The sequence below is a fragment of the Danaus plexippus genome, chromosome 30 (genome assembly GCF_018135715.1).
Source record: "Danaus plexippus chromosome 30, MEX_DaPlex, whole genome shotgun sequence".
Classification (NCBI taxonomy): domain Eukaryota; kingdom Metazoa; phylum Arthropoda; class Insecta; order Lepidoptera; family Nymphalidae; genus Danaus; species Danaus plexippus.
In genome coordinates this window covers 2,262,358-2,280,222 of record NC_083557.1, presented here as the reverse complement: position 1 = coordinate 2,280,222, position 17,865 = coordinate 2,262,358, and the positions used below count along the sequence as shown (strand labels likewise).

The 17,865-nt window shown below is 34.9% G+C and overlaps 2 protein-coding genes across 5 annotated transcripts in view; one reads left to right on the top strand and one right to left on the bottom strand.

Moving 5' to 3' along the window:
- Positions 1 to 13,373, top strand: part of LOC116776502 (neurofibromin) — a 42,090-nt gene extending 28,717 nt beyond the window's left edge. For 2 of the 3 annotated variants that reach the window (XM_061525548.1, XM_061525547.1), the window contains 23 exons: positions 360 to 553; positions 929 to 1,032; positions 1,669 to 1,719; positions 2,583 to 2,669; positions 3,303 to 3,474; positions 4,189 to 4,324; positions 4,498 to 4,671; positions 5,183 to 5,262; positions 5,558 to 5,691; positions 6,275 to 6,415; positions 6,556 to 6,635; positions 6,774 to 6,949; positions 7,219 to 7,331; positions 7,492 to 7,561; positions 8,064 to 8,122; positions 8,720 to 8,794; positions 9,799 to 9,876; positions 10,142 to 10,240; positions 10,516 to 10,627; positions 10,846 to 10,921; positions 11,162 to 11,249; positions 11,428 to 11,526; positions 11,712 to 13,373. In XM_061525548.1, the coding sequence (XP_061381532.1) occupies positions 360 to 553; positions 929 to 1,032; positions 1,669 to 1,719; positions 2,583 to 2,669; positions 3,303 to 3,474; positions 4,189 to 4,324; positions 4,498 to 4,671; positions 5,183 to 5,262; positions 5,558 to 5,691; positions 6,275 to 6,415; positions 6,556 to 6,635; positions 6,774 to 6,949; positions 7,219 to 7,331; positions 7,492 to 7,561; positions 8,064 to 8,122; positions 8,720 to 8,794; positions 9,799 to 9,876; positions 10,142 to 10,240; positions 10,516 to 10,627; positions 10,846 to 10,921; positions 11,162 to 11,249; positions 11,428 to 11,526; positions 11,712 to 11,852 (2,539 nt within the window). In that variant the 3' untranslated portion in view covers positions 11,853 to 13,373. The remainder of the gene's footprint in view (positions 1 to 359; positions 554 to 928; positions 1,033 to 1,668; positions 1,720 to 2,582; positions 2,670 to 3,302; positions 3,475 to 4,188; positions 4,325 to 4,497; positions 4,672 to 5,182; positions 5,263 to 5,557; positions 5,692 to 6,274; positions 6,416 to 6,555; positions 6,636 to 6,773; positions 6,950 to 7,218; positions 7,332 to 7,491; positions 7,562 to 8,063; positions 8,123 to 8,719; positions 8,795 to 9,798; positions 9,877 to 10,141; positions 10,241 to 10,515; positions 10,628 to 10,845; positions 10,922 to 11,161; positions 11,250 to 11,427; positions 11,527 to 11,711) is intronic. The other variant, XM_061525549.1, reaches the window with a different exon arrangement.
- Positions 13,374 to 13,819: 446 nt separating this feature from the next.
- LOC116776642 (uncharacterized) lies at positions 13,820 to 17,734 on the bottom strand. 2 transcript variants are annotated; one of them, XM_032669883.2, is made up of 6 exons: positions 17,350 to 17,734; positions 17,077 to 17,158; positions 16,375 to 16,481; positions 15,894 to 15,997; positions 15,494 to 15,558; positions 13,820 to 15,317 (listed from the first exon to the last, which is right to left on the bottom strand). In XM_032669883.2, exons 1-5 carry the CDS (start codon positions 17,471 to 17,473, stop codon positions 15,514 to 15,516), a joined length of 462 nt encoding a protein of 153 aa, XP_032525774.2. In that variant the 5' UTR covers positions 17,474 to 17,734; the 3' UTR covers positions 13,820 to 15,317; positions 15,494 to 15,513. The 2 variants fall into 2 exon arrangements, with proteins under 2 accessions (XP_032525774.2, XP_032525772.2); XM_032669881.2 differs by having other exon boundaries at positions 16,375 to 16,511; positions 17,350 to 17,731.
- Positions 17,735 to 17,865: the final 131 nt, after the last annotated feature.

The window sequence follows — 17,865 nt, the reverse complement described above, 5'->3', positions numbered from 1 at the left end:
GAGACAACATTATATACTAATTTAAATCTAGTTTATATATATATATATATATATATATATATGAGTAAAGAGTAATATATTCATAGAAACAAGAACAGAATTGTTTTTTTTTTAAAATATTATTCTATACAATATCACTATTAATTTATTAAATTTACATAAAAATAATTTTAAACTATCTTGATTTAAACTAATCTTGAAATGATATCTGAATACAACAAACGATAGTTTTAGACACACCGAAAATGTGGAACGAAATAGTCCTGACCTCCAACAACTGCTTATATGTGGTTCGCCCCTCTCCTACCCTCTCGTATTCCTAAAATATATATAAAATTAAATTAATTCCCTTGTTTCAGATTCTGTAAGCCGTCGGACGAATCTCGCCGTCAGAAGCAAGTGGCTGGTATACTGGAGAAGCTGGTGACTCTCACCATAGAGGAAACTCAGATGTATCCATCGGTCCAGGCCAAGATATGGGGATCCATAGGGCAGGTCCCGGAACTGATAGACATGGTGCTAGATAGCTTCTTACAGAGAAGTGTCAAATCTGGTCAGTGGAATCATTTTTGTTCAAACCTTGAGAGCTTGGGCCTAGATCAGACATACAGACATGTTGTGATGTTAAAGTGGTCTGCTCGAGTTGATGCTAAGTTTTTTTAGCAATTGAAAACTATGAATATTGGAACTGACACAAGATTCTCAGTCATTTCTGAATCTGAAATTCTATATAATGGGTATTTTTTCAGAAAAAAAAAAAAAATTTTTTAGACGACTTCATATTTTATATTTGAATTTCCTGAATATTCAAGTGTTGGAATGTCCAAATATATACTAATAATAAATACGAATTACATATATCATTGTAACCCTTCCGTGATACATCAGCATATTTCCAGGTTATCCTGATTCCAGGTGTATGTTCCAGGTCTCGGGTCGCCCATGATCGAGATAATGGCGGACACAGCTGTGGCTCTCGCCTCCGCCAACGTGCAGCTGGTGTCGAGGAAGGTCATCGGCAGAATGTGTCGGGTGAGGATAGTGTAGGAAAAAAATATTACACTGCAGTGTGGATGACGGAAGTCATGTTCCGTTGGAGTTATTAGGCTTTATTTATCACTTGGTTATTGGTTAATTTCCAATACAGACAATAAAACGATTATATATATATACACATATATACACTAGCTAGTCTGCGTCCACGAGGGATAATATTTTTTTACATATTCTTATACATAAATATGAACGCAATTCCTGAAATCAAGTCAGTGTATACTCCTGCTGTCTCTATCAGCCACCCGCCAGTGTGATTCCAATCAAAATAGCTGCAGTCGTTTCAGAGATCATCCGGAACGAACGGGTCGATAGTTATTCAAACGATCCCGGAAATAGCGTTAACAGTCATTTTATTATTACAATTGGCCATAAAAATTTTGTCTTTCGACTCCTAAAATGAATTTAAAAAAAAATTGCGATTGATTATGACTTTGACCCAAGACCTCAATTCAGGAACATATTTTTATATAATATCTCCATGTAGCACTTATTATGTATACAGTAGTTGTATATATATTTATATTATGTAATATTAGGGATTATTTTTTTTTATTTCGTTCCAAATTCAAAACTATTGCCATAATGTCTGTATCATTGTAATATCTCCCTCAGGCCCTTTCGAAACTCCCAAATAACGCGCTGGGCCCAGTAACGCCGGCTACCGTGAGTTATAATATATCAGTTTTCTATATGTTTTATTCTTTATGTCAATTAATTATTTTGTATATATATATATTTATTTTATGTAAAAAAAAAATATTTATTTATTCTATTACATAGTAGATTTTTTTTTTCATTCCTCGCGCTGATTCTGGTCTCCTGGATATGAGGACACTACTGATTCGTCAGTGACTTGACGCACACGAGATTATTAAGGACGAATACGTCTCCGGATAACCAAATTATAATCTGTCCTTATTAATCTACTAAGAAAATTGTTTCATTACAAAATTTTGTTCCATATCATGTGTGTGTTTGATATTTTTCATGAAACTTTTTCTATTGAGTAAAACAATATGTATTTTCGGATCCGTCTTACGATATTTATACCTTGTGCGTTAGACGCAAGCAGGCCCAAAGAATTGGTTCGCGACTGACTTAGCTATATACATATATTCACCTCTCATCCTGACGCTCATATACCTCAGGAAGTGACCAGTATTGGCGTCAGGACTATACTAATAAAACCTTATATCGCTTATTTTTTTTTAACAGCTGTCTGATAAAGGCTATTTAGATTCTACATTCATTAGTCTAGATGCTCTATGCTTCTATACTAAAAATAACACTATTTCCTGATGTTAGGGCATTGAAAAAAAAAACTAATTTAGCATTCTATATATGTATGTATGTGAGTAGCCGGAAGTTGGGTTAATTTGAAAAATGACGTCATCGTCATGGGTCATACAAACACAGATTGAGTAATCCTTTATTAGTCCCCTAAACAATGAATTTACTAAATTTTTTTAGAATATAAAGAAATGCTATTTAAATTCTAAGTAACGATGAGCTGTCATCGTTTGCAGGTGGTCGACAAGACCTGTCACTCGCCCACGGCTATGCTGGAGCAGCACATGATGTGGGCGGACATAGCCATCCTCGCCAGATATCTGGTAACACAACTAGGAATATCAATACAATAAAATACTTTAATATACAGCCTTCATATCTCAATTTGCACAGCATGTTCTGCCAACGTCAAGTTACATTGAGTGATTATAATCTATTTGAATGAGAAGAGATAGAAATTTAAAAGTGGTTAAACATTTAAACATCTGTGGTAAAAATAAAAATTAAATAATTTTTTTAATTTTATTTTTTACTATGGATGTTTTCCTAAGTTAGGTTATAGTGAATTTCCAGTCCTAACTGAAAGTGACTCTATGTATGTGACGTCACTTCCAGACAGGTCTCAGTCTCCATCTACTCTTCGTGACGTCACTTGTAGCTAGTAGTCTCTGTCTCCATCCACTCTATGTGACGTCACCTGTAGCCAGTTGTCTCTTTCTCCATCCACTCTATGTGACGTCACCTGTAGCCAGTTGTCTCTTTCTCCATCCACTCTATGTGGCGTCACCTGTAGCCAGTTGTCTCTTTCTCCATCCACTCTATGTGGCGTCACCTGTAGCCAGTTGTCTCTTTCTCCATCCACTCTATGTGGCGTCACCTGTAGCTAGCTGTCTCTTTCTCCGCCTACTCTACGTGACGTCACCTCCAGCTCGTTGTCTCTACGTGTGTGTCCCCAGCTGATGCTGTCGTTCAACAACTGCCTGGACGTGATCCGTCACCTGCCGTACTTGTTCCACACGGTGTCGTTCCTCGTGTACTCCGGCTCGGTGTCGATGAGGGCGGCCACTCACGGCCTCGTCATCAATATCATACACTCGCTCTGCACCTGCAACTCGCCCAGCTTCTCCGGTGAGTCGACACAAACACACACACATTCACGGACACGTACCTATACAAAAACATGAACACCCACCGACGAGATAGAAACCGCAAGTCATATGCTCTCACAATTCAATCTATACATATTTCATAGATACATTTTAACTCTACGTATATATACGTATATGATCATAACTAAGAGAATATTACGACAACCAAAAAAAAATATTCATAGAGAAATCCCTTGTAAGGCAGATTCCACACTTCGAGAGAAAAATTTTTAATTATTTTTTTTGCTTCAACTAATGCTCACATGGACCAAAATTTTTCAATCGGAAGGTCATATTTTTAATGTGTAACTAATAGCAGTTTATTGGTTTAAATTAAAAGAGACTAAAAAATTAAAAAAAAATATATAAAATTATTACATTAATATTTCCAGTTGACTACAATATACTGTACGAGAAACACAAACACGTATCTTTGTTTGTTGCTCTTAAGCTCAAAACCTATAGCTTAGACATTACAGTAACGTATAGGCTATGGTCCCTCCTGAAATATCTCGTGGTTCCCGGATGACGTCACTATAGTCGTATTCTGACGTCACGTGATGGACAAAATGCCTCAATCCATAGATTGTTACCTCCTATATTCTTCATACAAATCTCGCTGCTATAAACCTACCGATAGTTGAAGACGAAGTCGCATACTAAAGCTAGTATTATACTCAATGTATGTTCCCAGAGGACACCCAGCGTGTGTTGATGCTGTCGCTGGATGAGTTCGCTCTGCCTAAATTCTACCAGATGTTCGGCATATCCAAGGTCAAGTCTGCAGCGGTCACGGCCTTCAGGAGTCCGCACAGGCATATAGGAGACTGGTTAGATAATATATATATTAATGTACAAATCCGACTCGGCACGATAGATTAGTTTGAAAAGCGACTGGAATGTCACGTTAGAAGTCCCGGGTTCGATCCCGCTGTAACATTAGAATTTGGTTCATTATCTCGGTACAAAATATACTTCTATGCGGAATATAATCTGTTCTCAGGTACTCGGAACATTCGTACTCGGAGTGCACGGTAGCCTCGGGCTGCGCCGCGGGCCCGCAGGCCGAGCGGGAGCGTCTGCCCCTGCAGTCGTTGGAAACCATCGCCGACGCCCTGCTCGAGATTATGGAGGCCTGCATGAGGGACATACCCGACTGCGACTGGCTCGATACATGGTACACCGCTTTTTTTACAATCGGTCAATTAATTCCATCTACATATTTTTCAACAAACTAATTAATATTAAATAATTCTCTACGGAACTATTTTTAATATTCTCTCTATATGATAATATTTTCTATGAAGACTGTCATGTTATCAAGAAAACGCTGTATATTGGTATAACGTTATCAATGATCTGATTGGCTTTTTTATATTTTTATTGTCTATATATATATATATATAAAAGTTTTAAATAAAATTAAAAACGAATTAAGACCTTAAGTCTTTGTAATAAGGTTAAAATTTCATTAATCATACCGGCCAACGCCAATAATGTACAGCAAAAAGTGGTTTCCTATTTTGTATATAGAAAAAATAAAATGGAACTCTTTTGTCTGATGTGTGTTAAAAGAATTAATTAAAGATATCCTAAAAAATTCAAACGAATTTCTGTAAATCTGTATGGAGGTTTTTGTGGTATGTTGTAACAAACGGCCAAACAAACTAACGAATCATATTTTCCAGGACGTCTTTGGCTAAAAGCTTTGCGTTTTGCTTCAACCCTGCGCTGCAACCTCGAGCCCTCATAGTATTCGGTTGTATTAGTGAGTGAATTTTCTTTTTGTTGCCATCCACACACAAAATATACTAACAATTCTATATGACAACACTTTCGATATTTAGATGCTGGCAATACTTGGAAAAACTTGGCTTATAGTAAAATTCCTTTAAGTCGAACATGTCCATAAACGATAGTAAAAATTTACTAAAAAATTAATTGATTGACGCAATAGCAATTTTTCATTATAATTATTACTTTTGTTCATAAGAAAAAAATATTAAATTATATGTCATTCTATCTAGATTTATCTATGACATCTAATCTAATCAATCTTCCAGGTAAAAACGTGACGGACGACGACATGAAGCAGTTACTGAGGATATTGGTGAAGGCTTTAGAGGTGTTCAACGACCTGGCGCTGCTGGAGGCTCTCATCATGTGTCTCACCAGGCTACAGCCGTTACTGCATCCGGTAAAAATATATAATGATACTCTAAAAGACAATGATAAATATCAATTTATATGTTGTAGTTGTCGCATGTAACTTGGCGAGGTTTTGGCGGAGTGGGGATAAGTTTTGCGTATGTAAGTGCCTAAGTGCTACGAAAAGTGGTCGCTTAAGAGACGTAACCTCTCATCATGCCATGGATTTTCGGTGCGGGTGCCGGGTCCATGGTTACAGGGAGTCAATATATTTTAATTCAATAATAATAATAACACAACGCTCATAGTTTTTCTATACACCAAGTAATGTATAAAATATAATAATATCAGTATATTGTGGTGGCCTGGAGGTTAAAGGCCCGCCTCTCGTGCATGAGGGTTCGAAACCTGACAAGTACCAATGTGATCTTTTCCGAGTCATATGTACTTTCTAAGAGTATTTAGACACCACTGACGGACGGTGAAGGAAAACATCATGAGGAAACCTGGTCTTGTAATTTTTAATTCTAAGTCTGAAATCGCCAATCCGTCCTGAGCAAGCGTGGTGATTAATGCTCTAACCTTCTCCATCTGAGAAGAGGCATATATATATATTATATAACCTATTCCAGGAGTCTCCAATCCACGCAGCCTTATTCTGGGTGTCACTGTCAGTACTTCAGCTAGACGAGACCGCGCTCTACGCAGCTGGGTTGGCGCTCATGGAGCAGAACCTCCACACACTCGACTCGCAAGGAGCCTTTGATAATAAGGTACTCTAGACTGATAGGAAAAGTTAAATGATTCTGATACGGTTAATTGTTTACAAAAGTTATCTTGTTTCGTTGGCAACGATCAGTCAAATGTATAATATAGTATCTGAGATAATTATTTGTGACAAATTATTTCGCAGACTTTGGAGCAAGTTATGATGGAGACGAGAGAGCCTCTGGAGTGGCATTTCAAACAATTGGACCATGCTGTGGGGCTCAGGTTGTAAAAAAACTATGTTCTAGAACCAAAATAAGGGATTTATATATATATAGTTAATTGTACAAATTCTATTATAAAATATATATATGAAGTAATTATTATTTAATATTATTAATGTATGTGTGTCTGTCATTCCAGTTTCCGTTCTAACTTCCACTTCGCCCTGGTCGGACACCTGTTGAAGGGCTTCCGTCATCCAGCAGCTGGAACTGTCTCCAGGACTTGCAGGGTGCTGGCAGCTCTGCTAGCGCTCGCCGCTAGACCTAACAGGGACAAGTTTCAACTGACACATCGCACTGTCGCATACCTTACGGGTATACAGAAATACATACTTTAAACTAATCTGTATGTACGTATGTACGTCCCATATACTAAAAACTTGGAGGACAATTTTTTTTAACCTTTTCCTCATAAATAAGATTACATATAAAAACGGTATCTACCTTAATGATTGTCTCTGATCGATATAAATTGATTCTGTGAAGTCAGAGAAGGTCGGGTACATGTCTATGGTCATAGACCATAAGTATTCCTTCGTATAGATGTGATTGTCCTGACAGTGTTGTGTGTTATGTTGCCCCAGCGCTGGTGTGTGTGTCTGAGGAGGTTCGTTCTCGTTGTCACGTCAAGCACTCTCTCCCCAAGTGGCTTCCTGACAACTGTGACCATTACTGTCCATCATCGGATCATCCTCAGGTTAGTTGGAGAAAATATATATATATATATATATATATATATATATATATATATATATATATATATATATATAATTGAAAATAATTTCTGTGTTTCTAGTAAATTTATGAAATTTTTAATATAAACATTAATTTGGGGATGTGTGTTTGTATGTCTACAGTCCTCGATGCTGATACAGCCAACAACTCACTCCTGTAGCGGTAGGCGGAAAACAGAAGAACACAGCACTGGTGAGCTAGAGATAGATATGTGGAGATAGATGGAGATAGAATGAGAGACGAGAAAGAGACTGCGGATATATCACTTATGTTATTTTCCTATATCTTCTATTTAACTTAATCCAACTGTAAACAAAAGTATTTCTACAAGTCTCCGTTTAAATTTTCACTTCTATAGCGTTAATTGTTTAAGTAACATAAACGGCGTCGTCACCAGCAGAAATTACTGAACCCGTTTTGATTGGATTTGTGTTTTTATATACGAAGTTTGCATGTGATAAAAAATTTATAAAATATTTCCCGACCATAATATTATATATCTTAATAGATACTGTTAATATTATTGTTAGCCCCTACCATTAAGGTTTTAATGTTGAGCAACTCTCGAACAAAATACATGATTTTTTTTTATAATAGTTAATGAAAAAAATCATGTTCACGAACAGCGCTCGAACCCGCGTCTGTGATGTCACAACCAAGTTCCTATTTAAATTATATTTTTTGTATGTTTCAGGTAAATCTCCCCACTCCAGCGGCAGTCACAGCCCGCACCTGCCGTCTGTCGCACATCAGGTAATGCAAACATTCGGTGACACGGCAGACGACTAAACTGACATTATATAGTCATAAGTTTGTTTAAATTACTTGTGTATTGAAGGTGACCGGCTCGAGGTCTGTTTGAATTCGTTTAGACTGGTTATTGTAACATACGTACATACAGTCACACCTAAAAGTGGCTTATATATATATATAATAGAGGTTTTAAATATTATGTATACCTTTATATAATTTTCACTATCGGTAAGCACTGAGTTGATATGAGTCACGAATGACTGTATGTTTGTATTTTATTGTACTATTATTATTCTGTATTCTGTTCTTACTTTCTCCGGTCCGAGGAAGATGTTAAATTTGATGTTTTGAATAAAAAAAAAAAATTGAATCCGCGAATACCTTGCCGCCAGTCTAATGACTGAGCCGCCGCGTCTTCCTCGCGCCTCTATAACTATTCTTCTTTCCAGTACTAACCATGTTGTCACATTTCATGCGTCGTTTTGGAATCGTTCGTATTCATGTTGTTAAACGTGTTAAACACAATTACCGCTTTTCCCCTAACCGACTGTTATGCTTTGATGACGTCACGCATGTTAACCGCTTGCCGCATGACAGTCAGCCAGGATGCGTTTCAAGACACAGAGATCCTTCTCCGTGCCGACGTCCAAAGACACTATAAGACCACCCAGGGTACATTGTATAGTTCGTAAAAAAAGAAAAGTTTGTGTGTCTGTATGTTTGTTACTCGGTAACACATAAACGTGTGTATCCCCAGCAGCCTGTGGTAAAGACAGCACGAATCCTTATAGTTTGATGTGTACATATTATGATTGCATATAAATGTACTACTTGTACATACAAAGGGGATGTTAAAAATCAGCTTTACCTACAAATGTTTTTCTTAACTACCTCCCAGCTCCGGAATTGTTTGCACAACGAATGAAACTCAAACACAAAAAAAAAATAGTTATATTATATGAAATGTATGTTTAATTTGTTTTTTACTAAGAATGAATAAGTTTTAATAGCAAAAAAAAAAAAAAAAATATGTCGCTTCGCTTAAACCTAATCTTAACCTTAGCGTATGTCCATAAAAGTCCACCTTAGAACCAATAGCGATACGCCCCAGAGACTCCCATAAAAAGCTTCTTCACGTATTTGATATTTTTCCTAGAAATAGTCAAATAGAATGGAGAGATATAGTCCAAATGATAGTATTAGAAATTTAGAAATTTTTAGAGATTTTTTTTTAAATTAGTATTAATTATAATAGACATTTTTTTGATATAAACAAACACATTTTTTTAACAACCAGTTGTTTTTAACCACAGATAAAGACGAACAGCATTTATACAAAATAGTCACGTTTTATAAAAATCATAAATAAATAAACCAGAAAATTCTTAAATTATACTAACAGCACCGAGTCACAGCCAACACACTGTAAATAAAGCAACAGGACACGCTCAGATGTAAGAGGTAGCGGGGTTACGCGCGAAAAAATATAAATATGTTATCTGTATTGAGATATACGCAATGGCGACACAAAAAATATTTGTTTAATACTTTATTGTCATCTGTATTGATAGTTATGTTAGGTGACATTTGTCAACCTCTCGCCTAACCGCGCTGCCTCTGGCTGGTAAATATTATGTGTATCGTATGTATGAACACACAGACAAACATATGTACAGGACGGTGAAGGGAGAGCTCATAGCGTTCAACACGGCTCCGCAGAAAGAGACATCACTGACGCTGACAGCGGACTCGATGTGAGTGAATGCTCTCCATGTAGTATTAACGTCCAGCGAAACAAGATAATTGTTGTAAACTAAGTAAATGTGTCGTACAATAATCGCGGTGCTCGTGATATTGAGAATTTTTCCTTTATTTTCAAGTTGTAGGCGTAAGGAACGTATTTGCTAACAAGAACAACTGTCGCAAAGAACTTTCGTAATGTGTGAAAGAATATAAAGAAATATTACCTTTATACATAAGTAGAGTATAGTTGGATTTTAAGGTATACATTTTCATCAGGTGGCGGAGGCCGAGGGGCGGAACACCCCCGCAGACGAGGCGGAGCGCCCGCCCTCCGCTCGATCCGGAGATTGTGACTATTCAGAACACTCCTCTAAGGTACATAAATAGTTTTCATCCAAAAACCCACTTGGATCCTAAAAATACACAAACATCAAACTAATTACGATAGTCCTAGAACATGCCAGGTTTGAATTTGCCCATATTTTGAGTAAAAATGATACAAGAAATTTTTATTCCAAAGTAGGAATAAGTTAATTAGAAAATAGGGCCCATGTATGATTTTACACGCAATAAATTTCAAAAATTATTTAATTTTTTCTAAACAATATGTCTTTTTATATAAACATCGATCTTTACAAACAATCCGTCAGTCGGATAAGGATTCATCTCGGAACTCGCTCCTGGATCCATCGGTTCTGAGTGACTTCACGACACAAGCTTTGGTGCTGACTGTACTGGCTACGCTCGTGAAATATACCACAGGTATTTGGAATTTTCTATACGTTCCTGATTTTGGGATAAACTATTATTGTGGGAGTAATAATAGCCATTAAGATATTATATGAGTGGATGTAGGTTTTGTTGTAAATTACTATTTTAATGTCAAGTAGTATTAATACATACTAAAATCATTAATTCTACTAAAATCGTTAGTTCTGCTACATCAGATAGTTGAACTCTTAGTTGTTGCTTGGTTTCAGACGAGGATGAGATCAGGATCCTGTATCAGTACCTGGCGGAGGGTTCCGTGGTGTTCCCAAAAGTTTTCCCAGTCATGTAAGTGATGTAAAGACATAATTCATTAGTTTATCATCAATTATTAACCTTTCATCTAGCGAACTCAGAGATTAATAAAATGTCTTAAAAAATATGCTAGATGGCGCTGTGGGTGGATTTATTTTTTTTAATACAAAATCTAAGTTTCCCGTGACCCAACACAAACGTCCAGGCGAAATCGCCGGCATAAGCTAGTTCAGTATACATCCCCGTACAAACCAGCTCACTGTTCATCCACAGTCACAGCCTCCTGGACATGAAGATCAACCACGTGCTGATGCACTGCCACGACCAGGTCATACTCAGCGCTGTGCAGAGTATAATACAGGTGAGGCAACATTTACAGTGGACGGTAACTGGATGGGTCGGCGATTTGATTTCTAAAACTACATCACATATGTATTTGGTTTCTTGAATAAAACAATCAAAAGGCTTTACTTCATTGTCGCTTTATATTATGTTAAGTGAAATTTTTACATATATATATATATATATTCAATATCCAGAACATGATAGCGTCCGAGGACGCTAGCCAGCAACAGTTACACTACATGCAGTCCTGTGGCTTCGGCGGTCTGTGGAGGTTCGCGGGGCCGTTCACTAAGGTAAGGTCACGCATAAACTGGAGACATGTACAATGATATCACCTTACATATAAACAAGCTCACTTTGATTGGTATAGAGGAAGCGGAAGTAGGATGAGTTATGGCCGCACTCAGTTTCCGGTTATATCAGGAAAACTCACGAGTAATATATATATATATTATAACATTACACTTAATGTTCATAGAATCAATGTACAGCGGAGAACAGCGAATTGTTCGTGTATTGCCTGGAGGCTATGGTGGAGACCTGTCTCCCGGGAGAGGTCCGGGATAGGCCTCCGCCCCCAGACCCGGACCCAGCGCCACGACTCAGGAACGTTCAGTAGATATACCACATAAAGACATACACTGCACCGACTGTATAGATTATACCAGTTGTATACACTATACAGGGTGTGTAAGCCACACCGACAGTACACATTACGAGAACGATACGTCACGGACTATAACATTTGCGCAAAGGAATGTACTACTGACATGGATGAAGTTACTTTGGGATGACTATACACTGATGACGTCATTAAACGTTAAAACCGACAGTTCCAACGTATTCAGCCCAATATAATGTTAACGGTACAGATCTTTATATATATATACATTATAAAGAAATCATGAAAACCTTTCTCTACTTGTGAATAAGGTTTTTTTTTTATTCTCTCACAGTTCGGAAACTGCTTTTTTTATAAGTACGATCAAAAAGTAACAGAAAGAATTAAATATTAAGGACCGTGCATTTTTTAGAAAACATAATATTTTTTTATGTATAAGTAGAATTTTCATTAAATGTATAAATATTTTTTATTTATATAAATGTCTAGAATTTAACATATTTTGTTTCTGATAATCTCTAAAACTTATCTTGTGTCTCTGATGTGAGGCCCATAGAGAAAAAATTGTCCATATTTATATTTATGGTACTCACATAAAGATTTGAAAACTTTTAGACATGTTAAAATATTATTTTTTTGTCTGTGATCCGTTTGTGACTTTAAACTGTTAACAAAAGTATATTTTATCAAAAAATTTAAGATGCCTAATTATAAAATGTCGGCTTACATATCAAAGTCATTGACGGACAAAGGATTTCTGCAGAAAACATATTAAAAATTAATAATCAACCAAGCAAAACCAGGTCTAAGTACTACTCACTTGGGCTATATACAAATAAAGGCACTATATATTTAAAAATATGAATAAAAATAACTATTGCTATGATATAAGGGACGGTGTTAGCTTCGTCTTAGATTTAGACAACACAGATAGCAAAATTAATGTACCTCGCTTTGTCATTTTAATGTAATCTGTGAGTGTTATATGTTTTTAACTTAAATGTCAGTAGTTTATATTACATATATATATATATATTTAATACAAAGGTGCTTATTTAAATTTTTATTTGAATAACTTTTGTTTAGGTAAATCTAAAGCGTACCTCAATTATAGTACAAATAAAAACAGCTGATGACATCCCGTCTCATATACGATGTAATTTTATTATTTTCATTGAGATATATAAAAATGAATATAATCTTAATAAAAAAAATTAATATAGCTATATATATACATATATATATTATCAGTTGTTTTGTCAGTTTGTCTGCGCCTATATCATGTGAATTTTCACACACCTCGTAGCTCGGGCCTATATTTTATATACAATTTTAATGTTGAGAATTATTTAAATAGTTTATATTCATATATATATAATGAGATATGATTTTGTCTAACTTTATAATACGTTAATTGTCAACATTATTTTAATATATGTTACACAGTATTATTATTTATAAGAACAACTTATACACTAAGTAGATAGTTTAATGTCTTCAATAAAATGTGTCCACTAACTATGTTTCATTTATTCTCAAGCGGTGTTAGTATATACATATATTTATGTATATATATATATCATCATCAGCCTGTCGAAGCCCCCTGCTGAGCAAAGGTCTCTTCTCACATGGTCAAGGTTAGAGCATTAATCGCCACGCTTGCTCAAGACGGGTTGGCGATTTCAATCTGATAATTTGATATTATAAGACCAGGTTTCCTCACGATGCTTTCCTTATCGTCCGTCAGTGGTGTCGAAATACTCTTAGAAAGTATATATGATTCGGAAAAGATCACATTGGTACTTGCCAGGTTTCGAACCCGCGCCCTCACGTATGAAAGGCGGGCCTTTTAACCTCCAGGCCACCACGACTTTTATATATATATATTTAAATAAATTAAATAAAGAGCTGCTATAATACAATAAAAATGATATATATATAAAGTTTTACATTAAAAGTCCAAATACATTGAAAATATTTTATTAACAAACATTACCCACAATTTTTATAGGCTATAATAATGGAGATTTATATATTTTAAACACTTGAGCGGCCGCGAGCGCGTTCGGTACACTGGAGCGGGCTGCGTGAAGTTATACGTCAGATTTAAATGCATATGTCAATTGTTACACAGATAACATATTTTACATACAGATTATAACAGTCAAGGATACTATGATAAATGCAAACTCTTTAAGCCTAGATTACCGAACTGCGGTAAGAATTACAATGGAAAAATCATGATTCCTGAAAATTAAAGTGTTTGTCAGCGTGAGTGAGTTTTAAATGAACGTGAAACTTGTTATATATATATATATATATATATATGTGTGTGTGTGTGTGTGTATGTGTATGAAAATTAACTTTTGCATGAAATGTAAGAGGCATATACAGGGTGTGAACACAGATGCGTCCAAACTGTGTGGAGTAAAAAAATACATATTATTTTTGAAACGCAACAAATGTCATTGTAATGTCTAAAGCAGTTCAAATTCATGTTCGGTAATGTTTCCGTTTTATTTAAATGTCGATTTTTTTTACGAATGTTAAGTAACAACGTCACTCGCAAAATAGTTTAGTAATCCAGGATTAAAGTAATATATATATAATAACTACAGTTTCAAAGTTTAACAAAATTGCCTCAGTCTAATCTTTCACCACCTACCGTTATTATGACAGAAAATTGGTAAAACCTATTTTATATTACGTTAATGTCAAAAAATATATATAAGACGAAAATTTAATTTTAAACATCATTCAATAATTAAATAGACTTACAAATAATGGAATAATCGTAATAAAATTATTATTTTTTCTTTTTTGGAATTATAGCTGTCGATGGAATTGAATCGCTATGACGTCATAATAGCTAAGCGTGTGACGTCACTGATAGACATTAACTGAGCTCTTGTAACGAGTTCGCATTGTCACAATGAATACGGAGAGTTTATAGTTTTTCATGAATACGGTGATACCGTCAGTTGATACGTGACGAACATTTAGAAATAAAAAAAAAACTATCAACTATCCGTATTTAGTTTGGCGATGCGAACTCGTGATAAGCGTATTAAACAATAAAAATTTATAACAAGATACAAATGATTCCATACAAAATAATATAATTTCATTAACAAGAAACGACCGTCGACTTACACCGAGTTGGCACCGCGACATGCATTTACAACTCCTCATTCAACAATCTCCGCACATTGTACGAAAAACTTGAAACGCTTCGTATATAGTAACGGTGCAGACTCGTTGTAAGGCCACAGATAACCCATACTATATATATATAATTTAAACCAAAAATAATGTCAACATATATATTATTGTCATTTATAATTCGAGACAAACATATTTCCTGAGTCCTTTTTATTGTATTTTATTATAAATGCCAATCCATTCTGAATCCCAAGCGGTACTTCTAAGACTAAACCTACTAACCCCAATTTGACTGCGCACCTGAAATATATTAAAAATACGAATTAATTAAAACTATGCATTTAATATATATATACAAATAATAAAGCCTGGTGCACACTAATAAAAGTAATCGATTAATAATTTTATTTTTATATAACATATTGTGTTATAGTGTGTATCAAGCTTAAGTTTTAAATTGGTGTTGAACTACTTACCTCACATAAGTACACCATAGCTACGAACTGGTTTTTGATTTTGTGTCATCGGCTATTAACGAATTCTGAAAAAAAATATTAAAAATATATATATATATATAGTTCTTGCTCACGACAAAATCCGCGTGCACATCATAGAGCAATGTATAGTGTTTAAACAATATATATAGTAAGTAGCCTAGGTCGCAGCCTTTACATTATAAAATGCATACAAAAAAAATCATTCAAATCGGTCCAGTCGTTTACGAGGAGTGAAATACGTACAGTAGAAGTATATATATATATATATATATATAAAGATATTTATGCATAATTATACAATTTTTAATGAACCCTTCGATGTAATAATGAAATATCGTATTTATTCTGTGAACAAACGTCACTGTCATTGTCAACGTACGTCGTCGTCGGCGATCGTGTCGTTCCCATTCCGCGTCTCTCTCAGCGTGTCGTCGTCTGATGGCACGTCGTAAAATTCCTCACTATCCATTTCTATATCTGTGCCTGGAAGGGATGTACAGATAAAAAAACAACAATATATATGTACATGTATATATTGATTTAATCCTATTGAAAAAAATACTTCCATTTAAAAATAAAACCGAATTAGAATTAATGTGGTAACACTGAAAATTATGCTATATTTAAATAAAACAAGCTATTTAACTTAATTTAGCATGAATTTTACTACTATTTTAATCCATTGCACCCTTAACATATATTACAGCTTGAAATCACCAATAATAGTAGTTTCTTTACTATCAAATATTTAACTAATTTAAATAAAAACTATTTAAAGATATAAAAAAATATTGCCGTAAAAAATTATAAATTCAAATTAGAATAATTTTGAATAATAATCGATAAATTCTTCTACATACCTACTAAAGATTGACAATCTGTGAAGTATTCCGAGTCGGTGACGTCTCCCGCCGCTGGGGCAGCTTCTCGTTTGACCCTCGGCTTGGGACGAGCTCTCCGGAGACTCCTGGAACCAAGTAAAGTACTGGATACCTTACTTGTATGCAAATTACTATTATAAATACATAACATAAAAAAATAATAATGTGCTAACTATATGGTTTTTTTTTGTCATAGTTTTACTTTATCAAGTACATTTTTTAAAATTACTGATAATATGTCATTAGTGAGTCTTATATATTATACTTGCTCTGTATAAAATAGGTATATGATAATAATTTATACACATATATATATATATATATTAAATTTAGTGACTGTCTCATCACTCAGCACAATACATATATATAACAGATAGAACATAGATTTTTTAGATACAATCGTGAGTTTAAATTATATTATAACTTTAGAAGCTCAGTGTTCAGAAACTATGTAAGTAAACTACGCAAAGAAACAATATTATTTGGCAGAGAGGGGGTTGGACGGTAGTGGTGACAGTTTATCTCGCGTTAGTTAGGGGCCCTTTAATCCTACACCTGGGTCGCAAGTCCTGGGCACTGTTGAACATCCTCTCTCTGCAATGTGATGGACCCGACACCTGCATGGTTGACCCATGCAATGCTGAGAGGTTTCGTCTCTATGTTACTTTTTGATGTACTTACGTTTCCTTCTGTATTTCTCTAAGAGCTTCTATTTCCGACCTTATGGCAGCTACCTGCTTATCCAGCCTCGCTACTTCACCAACTGAAATTTTTTAATAGAGAAAACTTTATATATAACTTACAAAACACAAGTGAGCATTTAATATTTCCATTGTTCTAATTTAAATTGTTTTATTACCATGTGTAGCAGACACATACTGGTCTTACTCGTATTAAATAGATATTTAATATACATTATATAACGTGTTACCGTAACATAATACTTTTGCTTACCAAGCATAGCTCTTCGTTTCTCGGCATAAACCTGTTCATATATAAATACTCCAGCTGCTCCAACAAGCCCCACGATCGCGGCTCCAGCCATAAGACGGGGTGATAAAAAGCTATTTACATTCATTGTTCAAAACGCCAACAAATTTTGTTTACTAACACGAAATTTTTATTCCACTATAAACTTCAAATTTCAAGTGTTGTTCTATTTATATTATGACACAAACCTAATGGTGTTGTCGCAAAGCAATTAAGTATAAGTATTATATTTTTATATATTAAAAAGAAAGATTGCATTTCTTTGTAAATAGCTTTCCACAATTTAATTCATCAGTGTCACTATTCGGTTTAGTTCCTTAACTCCAGACTAGAATGAAATTCTGTGATCTGTCACATATTTTAGTGTCGTACAGAAGAGTTCTAGGCAACGCTGCAATAAGCGTGAAGTACGGTTTTCTAATTTAAAATGTAATTTAAATGTATATAAAATATTGTTTTAAGTACGAACATTTTAAAATT